This window comes from Aethalodelphis obliquidens, unplaced genomic scaffold, assembly GCF_003676395.1.
Source record: "Aethalodelphis obliquidens isolate GAN/ISIS:26980383/991018 unplaced genomic scaffold, ASM367639v1 scaffold19, whole genome shotgun sequence".
Lineage (NCBI taxonomy): Eukaryota > Metazoa > Chordata > Mammalia > Artiodactyla > Delphinidae > Aethalodelphis > Aethalodelphis obliquidens.
The window spans coordinates 27,022,360-27,037,592 of NW_020837963.1; the positions used below are offsets into that span (position 1 = coordinate 27,022,360).

Genomic DNA, 15,233 nt, shown 5'->3' on the forward strand with positions numbered 1-15,233 from the left:
AAAATAAATTAATTAATTAAAAAAGGGTGGCGCAGTGGTTAAGAATCCACCTGCCAATGCAGGGGACACAGATTCAAGCCCTGATCCAGGAAGAGCCACACGCCGCAGAGCAACTAAGCCCGTGCGCCACAGCTACTGAGCCTGCGCGCTAGAGCCCGCGAGCCACAACTAGAGAAAGCCCGTGAGCAGCAGCGAAGACCCAATGTAGCCAAAAATAAATTAAATAATTATTTTTAAAAACGTGTTATTTTCATTTACCTACATACACACATGTGCAGATTCAGCATAGACTGATTGCCCTTATAGGAGCAAAGAAACAACTTTTTTCTACACTTTTACTGACTCCACATATACTTAAGTGTATCAGATGCTCACACAAAACGTTGTATAGACCTGTAATAATTAAACTCTGTTCAAGACAACTGGCTAAATCTTTAATAAGGAAAAGATGACATATGTCTGTGGGGTTTTTTAAGACATGCACAGGGGCAGTCTTCCTCACTACAGAATATAAAAAGCCCAGCTGAAGCACTTGCATCGCTATCGCCTCTGACCTTTCAGTAAAAGCAACATCCATTAACCAATTTTCAGGGAGAAGAGAAAAACATTCCTGGCTAGACAGAGAAAGTTACAAGTCTGTAACTGAAACATCATCTTACACTTAAAAGAATTACCCGAAACAAAAAATTATGAAGAAAATATCAAACTGTTTAAAAATTTCTTTTAAAAAATAGGAAAATGATGAAAATAAAGTTGGCCAAGCACCTTTAAATATTTACATAGCTGCAGTTTGGAACGTAATCTGGTTCCAATTAGCCATCTCTAAACCCATAGGGTTACTTGAATCTGAGAAGATTAATTATAACTGCACACAATCCGAAATTCCTCTTTCACTCGGCTGTCTGGTGCAAGGAGAGGGGCAAGGAAAGCATGTGTGCCCAGCTGACGGCGAGAAGAGAAGGGCACATCTTGGAGGGGGTCCATCACCTGTTCTTTGCTCAGAAATGTCTGATGCCCCAGAGAGACCATCACCTACATAGCCAAAGGTGCGAATTTATGCAAACACTATGGGCAGTCATCAAACGGGAGCCTCAAGTGGAACTGACACTGGGCGCAGACTTCCTGAGTACAAGTCTACCAGAGCCTGGGACGCCTGGGAAAAGGCACCAGGCACAGGGTTACCTGGCTGTAGGACCACCTAAGTAGGAGGCTACCTGAGCACCAAACCTATGTGGGCCTGGGAAACCAGGGAGCCGGGGCACCTGGCGGCAGGGCTAATTGAGCCCAGATTCCCTGACCATGAGATCCTGGGCAAGGGTTAGCTGGACCTGGGTCACCCGGGGACAGGGCTACCTGAGCCTCAACTACCTGGGCATGGCTGATGGGCGAACCAGGACTACCTGGCCTGGGCCACCGGGCAGCGTTCTACTGGGCCTGGACTTCCCCGGCTCAGGGCCATCGGGCACAGAGCTCCCTGAGCCTGGACCACCTGAGCGTGAGCTACCCGGGCAAGGGCTTCCTGGACCTGGGCCACGTAGCTATGGGGCGACCCAAACACAGGGCTACCTGAGCCCAAGCCAAGTGGATGTAGGATACCTGGGCAAAGGCGACCCAGGCACAGGGCTACCGGGACCGGGACCGCCCGAGCCCACCTTACCCGCGCCTGGACCACCCAGGCGCACGCGCTCACCTGGTGCAGGGTGGGCCGCCCCCTCCTCTCCGCTCTCGTAGGCGGCCTCGTCGGCCAGGCCGGAGCCCGGGGAGTCGGCGGCGGCGCAGGCCGAGCCGGGGCTGCTGGGCTGCGAGGCCGAGTCGCCCTCGCTGAGCGAGCCGCAGCGGGCGCGTGGCGCGCGGTCCCCGGGGCCGTCGCGGTCACGGTCGCGGCGCGCGCGGCGGTGCACCCGCGAGTGCAACACCATCTGGTGGTACGTGCGGAAGATCTTGCCGCACTCGAAGCACTCCGACGACTTGCCGTGGCCGGCGGGGGCGGCGGCGCGGCGGCTGGGGCGCGCGGCCGGCCGGGGGTCCGGGGGCCCGGGCGCGGGGTCCCCGGGCGCTCCCGCCCTCTTGCGCGGGGGCCCCTGCGCGCCGGGCTCGGGCTCGCGCTTGCGCTTCTCCTGGCTCACCAGGATGAACTCGCGCCGCTCCTTGTCGAAGGCCACGTCCCCAGCCAGCGCCTCGTCCCACGCCGCGTACTTGAGGTACTCGGCCGGCTCGGCCACCCTGCCCCGCGTGGCCAGCTGCCAGGCCTGGTAGCTGTTGACCGGGTCCAGCTCGGCCACGCGCCGCCCGGCCTGCCCGCGGGCGGGCGCGCCGGCCGCCGGACGCAGGTTCAGGCACTGAAGGAAGAGCTGCTGGGAGTCGGCGGGGCCGGGCGCCGGGCCCTCCCCGACCGGGGCCCGCGGCCGGCCGGCCTCCACCCGGCGGTGGATGGCGTTGTGCGCGTTCAAGCTGTCCAGGTTCGTAAACAGGTTCCCGCACTTGGTGCAGACTTCGTAGAGGCTCAGGCCGGCCACAATCCCCTCCTCCTGCACCACGTTGTTGATGGTGGCGATGGGGTCCAGCTCGCCGCGGGGCCTGTTCTTGCTTCCCGCCTTCGGGCCGTGCGCCTTCATGTGGTTTTTCAGGAACCACGGCTCCTTGAATCTCCGGCCGCAGATGTGGCAGCCATGGTCGAAGGAGCCCCTGTGTTTCTTCATGTGTGCCTTCAGGAACCAGGTCTGGCTGAAGGCCTGGCCGCACACCTCGCAGGGGAACTCGCCGGGGGGCAGCTCAGGCTTGCCGTTCTCTGCGAAGGCGTCGCCGCGGGGCCCCTGGGCCGTGATGTGGTCCTTCTCAATGTGGCTGAGCAGAGACTCCTCCCGCAGGGTCACGTAGCTGCACAGCCGGCACTTGAAGGGCTTGTGCGCCTGGTGCACGTGCTGCTCCAGGTCCTTCCTGCGCTCGAACTTGCTCTTGCAGAAGGAGCACTGCCCCGCCCCCGCCGCCTTGGCCTCCTCCGCTGCGCACGCCGCCCCCTCCGCCTCCTTCTTGCTGCTCCTCAGCAGGATCTTGCCGCTGTCCATCTGGGTGGCGCCGTTCAGGATCCTGTTGCAGGCCGAGGTGCTCTTCGTGGGGCTGGCGCAGCCGTCCAGGCCCTCGGACACGCGCGTCTCGCCCGCCTCGGGCTCGTGGCCCTGGATCAGAGTCCCCGTGCGGTGGCCGCGGATGTGGATCTTCAGGTTGCCCTTCTGGGAAGCCCGGTGGTCGCAGTAGGGACACTTGTAGGGCTTCTCGCCTGTATGCTTGCGCATGTGCTGGGACAAGGAGCTCTGGAAGGGGAAGCTCTTGCCGCAGATGCAGCAGCTGTGGCTCAGCGCCTTGTCGCCGTCCGCCTCGGGGCTCCTGCTAGCCCTGGGTGGGCTGGGGCCCCTTCTCAGCTCCGTCTCGGCCTCTCGGGGGCGGTCCATCTCGACGACGAGGGCTCACCCGGCCGGGGGGGCGGGGCACGGCGCTCGGTCACGTGGGCCTGCGTCTTATCTCTCCATGTTCAGGCGAGCCTCCCGCTTGCCGGCTGCAGAAGTCCGCCTGCCCCGCGGAGGGGCATGTCTTACCTGGAGAGCATGGCAGAGGGCAGCAAGCACCTGGAACAGAAAAGACACGGAGATCTTAGGAACCAGGTTTCCCCGCATAAATAGGGACCCGGTAACATCCTCGGACCGCGATCTGCACGCTCCTCCTTCAGAAAACCAATCCCGTCCAAATTAAAGGAAGGAAGCACCCACGAAAGTTTAAACAGACCTACGAGCAGCTGCTTCCCTTTAAAAAATCAGTAATTAGACAATTAATGACTGATAATAATTGTGTGCTAAATCATTAAAATAAATCATTGTAAATGACTGCACACTAGAATAATTTTTTATCAAAGATATCCAGTGTTTAAGGAAAGACCGTGGTGAGAGACTTCGTGGGAGTGTGCGGAACACGGGCGACGGGACAGGAGCGCGTCTGAGAATGAAGGACAGAGACCCAGGCCAGGCGGAGGATGGCAAAACGCGGGGGCACGTGCAGGACACGTGAGCTGCAAGGAGGGCGTTCACAGCCGGAAAAGGCGCTTTACAAATGCATCTTTGTATCTTGGTGAAGCACAGATGATTTAGTGAAAGAGAGGCAACGAAGGACAGGAGCAGAACCCTGCGGTCCTTCCAGATCTGGGCCTCAGGCTGCTGCTCCAGCACCTGGCGGCCCACGGTGGCCGCCCCGACGGACACCACTCCCAGGGGTGTGTGACCACCAGGCCGTTGCCACCACAACATAAAGCCCAAACCCCTCGGCTGGCCTCACCGTGCCCTTCCCGACCTGGTCCTGTCCCTTCTCTCCTGCACTGGCCGCAGGGCCGAGTCCCACCCCAGTGCAGACACCCTCCCAACCCCGGCAGGTCCTCACATGGGAGGCGGGGTCTGAGCCCAGCAGGAGCAGGGGTCACACTGTGGGGTCACTGTCGCTCTCATGCTTATCCACCCCCTGGAGAATGAAGGGCCGCGGCTGCTCCTCCAGACGCCTGGGCGCCTCCCTCACCTGTGCACAGGCGAAGGGGAAGTGGACGGGGTTGCCCAGCGCTGTGCCGGGCACGGGTAGGGCCACGATCTGGGCTGCAGGGAAGCCAGCCCAGATGCCTGTAAACGCCAAACAGGCCCAAGACAGTACACACTGACAAGCAGCTATCTCAGGACTTTCCATCTGACTCAGCGATACGGAGAATAAAGAAAACAGTCCAGAAGGGATGTGAGAGGTAGAGTGTCTTTCTGAACTGTATTTTGAGGGGTATATTTATGTATAACTGAGTCACTTTGCTGTACAGCAGTGATTAACACAACACTGTAATTCAACTATACTTCAGTGAAAAATTTTTTTTAAAAACAAGCGGGGGTGGGGCATTGGGGAGAACAGCCGCGCACACAGGCCCCTGGGGCCCAGTCTGTTTATCCTTCTTATCTCTAAACAGAAGTAACTGAGTTAATGATTCTGAGGGTCTCCCTCCTGGGGGCTCCAGACTTGCACAGAGAGGCACCCAGATGGACAGATGTTCTTTTTTAAAAAAGCTATAACATGTAGAAAGGAAGCCACATTTTTTACAAAGTTTCAACCTCATGCACACTAAGAACTCATGTTTGAAAAGCAACAAAATGTGAAGAAGCTATGTGTTTCTGGTTGTCAAGCAGACAGTGTACAATGCACATCGTTTATTCAGAGAGGAGGCCAGGCAGCAACACGGTGTTTGCTCTGGGTGGTCTGACCTGCCATGTTTTCCCCGGAGCAGACTCAGAGAAGAATGCTGACGGTGGAAGGCAGGGGGCGGGAGGGTGTCACCCAAACATCCCCAGGGGTTCCAATAGATGACACTCTATTCCTCCACTCATCAGGAGGGACAGACGCCTTCTGAAAAAACAACACAACTCCTGTTCTCCAAATGCCTCCTCCCAGAGACCCACGCCAGAGGCAGAAATCTCATTTAGATGATGTATTCTCAAACTTCTTTCGAGAAAGCCTCATGCTAGCAAGTTTCCCAGGCACCTAAAGAAACCAACTCAGTCTGAGCAACAAACTCTGGAAAGCAGCAGGAAGCACAGCTGCTCAGATATTCCTTACTCTTTACACCGACGGGTACAGAGCCACTCCCACACCCCAGGAGAGAGAGAGAGAGAAGTGAGACGGGAAACTCCCAGTAAAATAAATAAACAAAATCTCCCCTAAACTTGGATAAACAAATGAGGTGAACAAGAAGGCTTCTTCATGACAATTTAAGCTAATTTGTTTTTTCAAGCTGTTTTGGTCTTAGACGACCTGCATATTATTCATGATGATTTTATAAGACAAATGATTTGCATGCATCCCGGGCCATCCCAGGGCTTATTTCAGTCCCCCAAATGTTGAAGTTGATATATAAAAATATAAATGAAACATACTATTTACATTTAACGTAGTGACCTCATCTGGGTACAAAAATCTGCCGAGTTTAAAGAACCGTCTAGAATACATTTACAGAGGAAAAAACAACTACAACACCAGAAATTGGTGTCTCTTAAGTAATGTGACAGACTTCACTGGACCACTAACTTGGTTCATAAAGGATGTTCAATGTCAGAACTTCTCCAGTTCACGGGAATTAAACATCCGAAACCCCGCCAGGAAGACAAGATTCCGGGAGCATGAATGCACAGCTAGCTAAGGTTCATAAAAGGCAACCTACAAATTGCTCCTGGAAATAAAATGAAATTGTCAAGAGAGAAGAGTTGTTCAAATCACAAAACCGCACGCACTCTGTGTGGGTTTCCCTTCCTTCTCTGCTACTCTCCCTGCCATGTGGTGTGCTGCTGGGAGCCGTAGAAAGTTAAGGGCTCTGGAAGCCAAGAAGCTGCGCTGGGGATCCGCACAGAGACCCCACCTGCGTGCCGTCCAGGTGTGGCGCAGAGCCCAGCCCGGGAGTCCCGTCCCCCTTTTGCCAGCGTGTGAATTTCAGAAGGTGTCCTTCACACCCAGGCGTGCCCTCACCTGTCAGGTGCCGAGAGTCAGGAAAGGACATGAGGAAGCCGTGTGACACCAAAACCCCTTGCAAGGCACCTCCTCCGAGTGCCACTCAGACCCCCAGTCACAGTGCAGAGCGAACAGTCCACGGACAATAAAACACCTGCCCAACGGGGCCTCGCTTCTACTACCAGGTAGCAGCCCGGCTGAACGAGCCCAGAGCAAAGTGCAAAGAGGATGAGATGTGAGCACAGCCCCCCTTCTTCCCATGGGGGGCCTCAGTCTCTTCTGCACATTTAAAAAGGCTTAGCGCTGCCATCTTTGCTACCAGAGAAATCCACATCCCATATCCTCATGACAGCCTTGATGTGTAAAATTTCTGATTCCCCAACACCCCCAAACCCCCAGCCAAAGCCTAGACACTTCCCCTCAAGAAACCCAAACACTAGAGAATATACTTTTCATTTCTTATTCGGGCTTCCTGCAAAACTTGCTTAAAAGTTCACAAAGGCAGCAGAGCCCTGCAATTTATAGGAAAATTCTCAAGCAACGGCCTTCAGGGTGCCCACGAATCAGCACAACCAGCTCTTCTTTCTCTTTTTTTCCCCACTTCTCTGCCCACCCCCATCTTTCAACCCTGAGCCCTGCTGTCATTCTCTGTGAGGATGACAGGAGATGTGTTTTTAAAGAACTTAAAAATATTTGGAGGGGGAAAATGGAACAATACCATAAGGGTAATGACCACTTAAACTCAAAACACCATTATCTTAAGGAAATCATAACATCAACACAACCGGCTCCACTTGAAAGAGGCCACTAAGTGGCCCCCTTCCTGAAGCCCACAGTCGACTGGCAAAGTTTCTTGCAAACCTTTAGAGAAACAGTCAAAAAGGAATTCCCCACAACTGGCTTTCCTTAGTCAGTGGCCAGATCAACAGATCTTCGTGATGATTCTTTTCAGCTGCAGACAGAAGTCCTTTTCCCCAAAAGAACAAGGATGGTGTCATCAGAACTTCCAATGTGAAAATGCAGCAGGGCAGCCGCCCCAGTTAGAAGACTTAGGGGAACTTTATTAGCCCCATAATCCACAGCACTGACTCTGCTATCCTTTAAAAAAAAAAAAAAAAAAAAAGCCCACCAGCCTCTGTGAGCCCGGAGGGTCTCGGACAGTTTGTCACCATTGATTGGGGTCTCTGGTGGTGAGAGGTGGTCATCCAAACACTGCCCCGTGATAAAGTGTCACACTACCTGGTTTGAGCCAAATACATTCCGGTACCGGGCTGTCCCCATTTTATTCTCACAGGCAAACGCACGTCGAGTGAGACCTGGTGTTCCAACTTCTCCTGAAACACGTTAACCTAAAGATAACTAGCCTTACAAAACGTGTAAGTAAATGCTAGCGTTTTACTCAGACCAGAGCGATTAAAGAAAGTCTTCTGGCAACACAAATATTAGGAAGTAGAGGGGAGAGAAAATCCACACGTGTGTTTCAGCTGGCATACGACCCATGTGTATACACACATAGAGCACAGCCCCATTTGAATCATATCTTGCCCATAATGAACCACAGTTTTCTTGTTATTATATTACAAACTTTTTCCAAGGCTGTAATTGGGAACTTGCCAGACAAGCCTGTAATTTAATTGTTTAGGCATAAAAATGGCTTGCGGATTAGGGTTTTAAAATAGATTTCCAATGCATCTCTCCCTGTGTGTGTGTGTGTGTGTGTGTGTGTGTGTGTGTGTGTGTGTGTCTCACAGGGACGTGACAAACAGTTTGAAGCTACTTTTGTAAAATGCCTTCCATAATTTTGGAAGTAAGTTTCTTTTTGAAAAATTTAGGTAATTTCATATTACATAAATATTTATATATATTGCCTATATCATTTTATGATAACACTTATAACAACAGGAAAAAGTAAAATGTTTATTACAGAAAATATAAATCTGCATTCATAACATAAAATGCATTATCATGGAGATGGGGGAGGGGTTTAAGAGGGCAAAATATAAACTTTTTGAAAATAAAATATGTAGCTAAACTTTAAGACATCAACATGTGAGGGCATAAATAAATAAAGCACCAGGTCTAAATGCATATATGGAAGGGCACTGCCACACCTTAGAGAGATTCTTCCTTTTTGATTCTTTGTTTTCATGCCTGCACAGCACAAATGAAAAAAGTTGACTTTCTCAAGACTGCTGACACTCACTGGATTTGGGATACATTTAATCTGTGGGTAAAGGTTTCAACAAATAAATCACTTCTGTAAGTGAGGACCTGGGAACTGAGTCTTGGACCTAACAGAAGGCAGAAAAGTCACTTCCTGCAGCATCCCTGGTGACCTTGTGAAACAGCTCCAAGGACCCGGTTAACTCCACCTGCCGACAGTAACTCCTTTCAGAACAAGCCCTGCAGGGCTGGGATCCAGGACACACAGCAGAAGGAAAAGCCCTGTGACGAAGCTGTCAGATCTGTAAGAACCCACGTGGGACCACAGTCCATCATTGTCCCGCACGCCCTCCCGTGACAGCTCCCACGGTGGAAGCCCCAGGGCACGGTCGTGGGGCGAGTTAACGAGGGTTTCATCACAATCTCTGAGAGCTACTGGGCGCCAGGCCACTCATGAGGCCTAAGGGCTCGGATAACTAAGCAACAGTCTTGGCTTCGAGGGACCCAGGCGTCAGAAAGAAACACGTAACCACACAGAGGACAGCAGCAGAGCACGGAGGGAAGCGATGACCTGCCCTGGCCAAGGGTGGCCGGGTCTCCCCAGGGAAACCCAGGTGGGTGTGGGCCCAACTAGCCTTTAGAGCAACCCCCAGCCCTTTCACCCACACCCAGGGGTAACCCCATCATCCTGTGGGCTGGACCTCCAATTCAACTTGAATCCACACGCTCCCCTTCATCTCAAACCAAGATCATCTTCCCAAATGCAGAGCTGGGCGACCTCTTTGAGGCCTCAACCCTTCAGAGGCTTCGCACACCCTGAAGATGAGGCCCGAACTCCCCCGAGGGGGTTTCTAAGGCCCTGAACCCCTGCACTGCTGGGGTCCCTGGGCCCCCAGCCAATGGCTGTGCACCTGCCCCGCACCCCAGCTGGATGTGCGTTCACTCCCACCTTGGAACCCGCAGGTATGCGGGTCCCACCCGCCGTCCACCTTCTCAGGTGTGGCCTTTCTAAGAGACCCTTCCTGACCCCCTTGGCCCTGTGACCGGGTCAGGCACGGTCCCCATGCCCAGCCTTGGCCCTGTCCCAGCTCATGCCTGGACATGCTTCTATTACCGCTTCTTTAACTGGTCACTCGTGTGTGCGGCACCCTGCTCTGTGAAGGCAGACCCACCAAGTACCACTGAGTCCTGACACCAGCGCAGGGCCAAGCAGGGAGCGGCACCATGAGAGGTGGTCCAGACCGTGAGCTCCGAGGTCAGGCTACCCGAGATCCAAACTCGGTTCTGCCACTCCCTGGGATCAGCTGTGTGACTGGGAGCAAGTGTCTCAACCTCTCAGTTTCCCAGTCCATTTCTTCATTTTAAAAATGTAAATGATGGGACCTCCCTGGTGGCGCAGTGTTTGAGAGTCCGCCTGCCGATGAAGGGGTCGTGGGTCCATGCCCCGGTCCGGGAGGATCCCACGTGCCGCGGAGCGGCTGGGCCCGTGAGCCATGGCCGCTGAGCCTGCGCGTCCGGAGCCTGTGCTCCGCAACGGGAGAGGCCACAGCAGTGAGAAGCCCGCGTACCACAAAAAATAATAATAAATTTAAAAAAATAAAATGTAAATGATGGTAATGAGAACTATATTACAGTATTTTTGTGAGATTTAAAGTAATGCGTGCAAGGTGCAATGTTGAGCACACAGCAAATGGCCAATATATGGTAGGTATTATTATAAATTAATAATTGCTAAATAAATGAATGAGATGTCAGTGCAGTACCCAAAGATACCTAGCCACTCGCAGTGACACTGTTTGGTTTAATAAACTCAAAAGGAGGAAATAAGAGTTTAGGAAGCTATGTTAGAAATGGCTAAATAGTAACCCGTATGTATTCACTGGGCCCTAAAGGTTCACCACGGAAGTTGTCTAATACAATTACAAAGTATTCCACGAACAGCTATCGTCATCCACAGCACACAAGTTCAAACCTGTCCCAGCCCAAGACTCCAGACAAAGTCAGCTTTAATATAGACTGGGTATTAGGCCATATTTGAGAATTACTATTACTTTCGTTAGGTCTGTAACACAGGAGACTTTCTTAGTTTTTGGAGATGTGTAATGAAATATTTTAGAGGTGGTTTACAAAAGAGAGGAGAAGGCAGATATATCATAATGCTAACAACTGCTAGGGCTAGATGGTGGGTGTACAGACGTTCATTAGTTACTCTTTCCATTTTTATGGGTTTGGAATGTTTTTCACAGAAGAAGTTAAAAAATAACTCCCACTTGCAACTCCACTCCAGTAAGTAGCACGATGGGAAGCAGAGCTGCTCTGGGGCAGCCCGATGGGCCCTCCCCCATCCCCATCCCTCCCCTCCCCTCCCCCTCTCCAGGCCCCCAGGAAGCTCAAAAGTCTCTAAGGAATGCACTTTGGGAAAATTACCTTTTGTTAAATTCTAGTATTTGAAAGTCAAAGAAAGAAAAATCATCTGAATAATATGAAACGGTCCACATGAAAGCAGTATTTTAAGAGGTTGCTTGCTGGTGTGTCAGAGGCTTGCCCCGGAGACATTCAAGGGATCTCCCCAGAGCTCCTTGGGGCCCAGCCTTGGTGCAGACAGTGCAAAGTCAGCCATCGCAGCCAAAATGAAGCAGCCATGAAGACGTGGGTGCTCGGGGAGATCCCCCCATCGCGCCCCAGGGCAAAACTCCAGTAAGGCTGCCGGCGTTTATCTTCCCCAGTTTAAACGATCATTTTCTGACCAACTAAATGTGGCGTTGTCAGGGGGAAAAGGTAGCATCCTGTATTTTTACACAGTAAGCATCGCTCTGACTGTACAGGAAATCTTGGCATTTTCTGCTCTGTAGAGTAAACCAACACAAAGCAAAAGCCAAACGGTTTTGTACTGATTCCCTCAAAACCATCGAATTCAGTTCTGTCGAAGTCATATCCTGGAAAGGTAATCAGAAGGCTGATTTTTTTTGAAATAACCTCTAATATTTAGAGTAATCTGCATAACAAAACAACTGTGCAAGTTTCTTTAAAGGCACCCAGATGAGACTGCAGACCTCAGCGGGGCACGAGGGGCTGCAGGAAAGCTGGAAGGGGCGTTTCCCACACTGGGTCTGCTGCCCTTCTGTCGACAGAAGCAAAGCCTGATGCGCATGCTGTTTGTCAAATATGTCTCTTCAATTCTAGCTCATTAATTAACCACGTCACGATACTAAGAGATAGTTCGGCTTCCCTGACGCCCTGTGGTCTCTCTCCTTCTCTCTCCCTTGGTCACCGGGGGAGAGGGGGGCTTCCGGGAGTCAGAGGGATGGGGGCTGAGCTGAGCCCACAGGGGGGCCACTGTCCCGGGTGGGGGGGAAACAGGAGAATTCGGGAAATGTGGGGAATCGGTGCTGTGGGGAAGACGCCCTTACAAAGAAAACAGCTCAGGGCAGGCGGAAGGCGCAAGATATTTACAGGATATTCTGGCCCCAGAAGGCAGGTCATAAAATTTAAGAAGTGACCTCCTGAGGGCGGCCGTGAGGCAGTGAGGCTGCAGGGCCCGTGGGTGCTGCCGTCAGTTTCACATACTGCCCGTCTGTCCTCCAGCAGACAATGCAACGGGCCTTCCCAGTGACACTGTGGTCTTATGAGCCATGAATTAAAATGCACCATTAACATCCTGCACAAGCTTATCTACTGCGGAGACAAAAAGCCCATTCTGTGAACAAATGGGGAGAAATTCCACAACAATGAGGAGTTCCTCTCCCCACTCGCCAATCTGCCCCAGATTAACAGTCCCAGGCTTATAGTCCCCAGACAGGGTCCGAGCCGCCCCATGAAGTGGTGCATTCACTGCCTGGAGAGCCAGGGCGCTGATGGCAGTGCCAATCAATAATCCATTATAGAGCAGACCCCGTTTCCATCTCATAAGGAGAAACGAACGCGAGCGACCAGAATCGCAACGTTCACGGGGAAGTCCGCCCCGCCTCCCTCGCTTGGGCAGAAGGACACAAACCCGCTGTCCCAGAGTATGGGGGAAGCTCAAGTGGACCCGGCAGACCTGTTTCCCAGCAGCCAGAGAACAGTGTGCTTGGACTTTTCTGCCAGAAGCACTCATTTTAAAGGTAAACCTCAAAAAGGCTTCGTTCAGGACACAAGGTGATGTGAACAAAGCACGGACACAGTGGTGACAAACGTCCATCTTCCGAAACAAAGGTTTCCTTTCAATCATTTAGCCCCCCAGATAAATCAATGCGAGTGCCAACATGAGTCCCCAAATGTAACTAGCCGTCCATGATAAGGGTTTATTGCGCAAACTCCGCGATCATTTAAAAGCAAGACTCGCTTCCATTCTGTGCCTCAGACCACAGCTTTGGAATCATTGCTCCGTACATAGCAGACATGCAGAGAGGACCTAACCGTTATTCCACAAATTGGTTATCTTTGATGAAGTTGTTTACCACAATGTGTCAAAAACCCAGTAAATTCCTGGTTGAGCAGAGAGAGAGGCCATCTTCAGCTCCAGAGAGAAGAACATTTCCTCACGGTATAAATAGTAACCCGTATGTATTCACTGGGCAGTATACCGAGATACTTGCTCAAGAAAATATAAATTAACGTTAATATATAAGCTGCCCACACGTCCTTACTAAAATACAAAAACTCGTAGTCAAATCCGACCTTACAGGGGAACAAGGAAAGCAGATGAATACACAAATAGAATTCTTGATCACATTCAGAAAAGGCCAAGAATAAACGGGGGGGCGTGCGATTCCATATCCTGGAAAACCCAAAATGGTATGGAGACTTAATGAAGAGGCATCCACGTGAAAATAAAGGCAATGGATTTTGTTTAATCTCAAAAGAAGATTTTTTTTTACTTGCGTTTTCTCCTGCTCTCCAAAATGAATACATTACTGACACTTGTTATTTACTAGTTCCTAAGTCTCATATTAAGTAGTGGCCTTATCAATCTATTTGTCCTTACAAAAGGAAACTTCACAAAGCCGGGAAAAAGAGTCACAGGAGCAGGGGCTTGCTCTGAAAAAAAGAAAAATCGCAGGAACAGGGGCTTGCTCTGCAATTTTCTGCAGATAGGTGTCCTGCTGGAGCCCCGGGTCCACCACAAAGAGCTGAGATCTGGCAGTAAATCCAGCTTCCTGGAGGGGCCAGCACTGCCGGCGTAGTTAATGATCTTGTCAACATTTCCATTAAGAGCCGCATTTCCAGAAGCTCAGAACTGCATCTCCCCCAAACTGGGCGGCTCCATGAAATCTGTCGTCACCAAGGGGCTTTACAAAACTAGAAGAAAATCACTTGCTATTCAGTACAGGAACCACAAAAGCACAAGTTTTTACTTTCACTCTTTTTCCATCCTGCACGAAGATGATGAAAGCCAACGTTTCCACTCATTCAGAAACACTGAAAACTCGGGGAACGCCAGAGAAAATGAAGACTCATCAATTTCTTTTTTAAAACAAACATGGAACACCAGAAGGCCTTAGATAAACGGCAGGGAGAAATCCCGTTTGAGAGTGGCTTATAGGTTTTTACTCAGCCTAACCTCAAACGTGTAGAAACTGCCACCAATTCGGGGTCCAATTTAAATTGTTTTTAATTTTTTTGGTTGTTTAGAAATTACCAGCAGTGAAAACAAAAGAGTCATGGGCAGAAACACTGCATTGCATTTCCTATGGAACACTTCCTTGAAATGTGTATTAGCTGATGGTAAATATATTTTAACTGAAATCTGTTTCTAGAAATGAGCTGTATTTTATTTCACGTAAATCAACAGCAAAGGGCAATATTCACCTCCAACATGCATACACCGACCTGTTTTTCCAGCCTCTTACCTAAAACCAACATTTCTCTCCCAGTATAAGAAAACAGATCGCAATTAACACCTATTCAATAGTATCTCTTTCTTCTGTGCTTTTTGTGAAAGCACCTAGAAGTCTCCACCACCAAGTGAAAGAAAGAATTGTGTCCAGGAATACAGAAGGAGGTAATTATGTGCAGTAAACCATAAACCGTTCTGTTAAACATTACCCTCCAAGGTAGTTCTGTTTAGCAGAGAACTCAGGCCCCAGAAATCCCTTCATGAAGAGGACACAGCAGATAAATACTTCAAGAATCAATTTTAATAAATGCTAAGCAGCAGCTTCCCAAACATTTCCGGTAAGAATACAGGGATTGACTGCATTGAATCCATTCTGGTAGGACAGCAGAAAGGTATACCATGCAAGAAGTTATTTAAGACTTTGTTTGCCATTGTACCAACACCAATCAATACTGTAAGAGGATCAAAATTATAAAAGGACAAATTCTTCCCCAAATGCTTTACTAGATAAAGCGCACACACCATAATCAGTTTAAATTTTCCAGATCCCTGACTAGCAATAACTACTGTAACATGACCTGGTTTATCACTAACCCAAGCAGCGCCTTTGAAAGCAGCTGGGTAGTTCAGCCTCTTAAGGAGAGTGATCTATCAGAGAATGTTTACCAAGAGCAATTCTTGACAAGAACGTGATAGCACATGGCTGTAGGATTTATTCTGCCTTGCTTGTCTAAAAATA

The 15,233-nt window shown here is 50.6% G+C and overlaps 1 protein-coding gene across 6 annotated transcripts in view; it reads right to left on the reverse strand.

Annotated features, from left to right (window-relative positions):
• The window catches only part of ZNF516 (zinc finger protein 516), a 112,585-nt gene that overhangs the window by 62,715 nt on the left and 34,637 nt on the right, over nucleotides 1-15,233 (reverse strand). For all 6 annotated transcript variants that reach the window (XM_027118779.1, XM_027118783.1, XM_027118782.1 and 3 more), the window contains exon 2: nucleotides 1,691-3,623. In XM_027118779.1, the coding sequence (XP_026974580.1) occupies nucleotides 1,691-3,449 (1,759 nt within the window). In that variant the 5' untranslated portion in view covers nucleotides 3,450-3,623. The remainder of the gene's footprint in view (nucleotides 1-1,690; nucleotides 3,624-15,233) is intronic.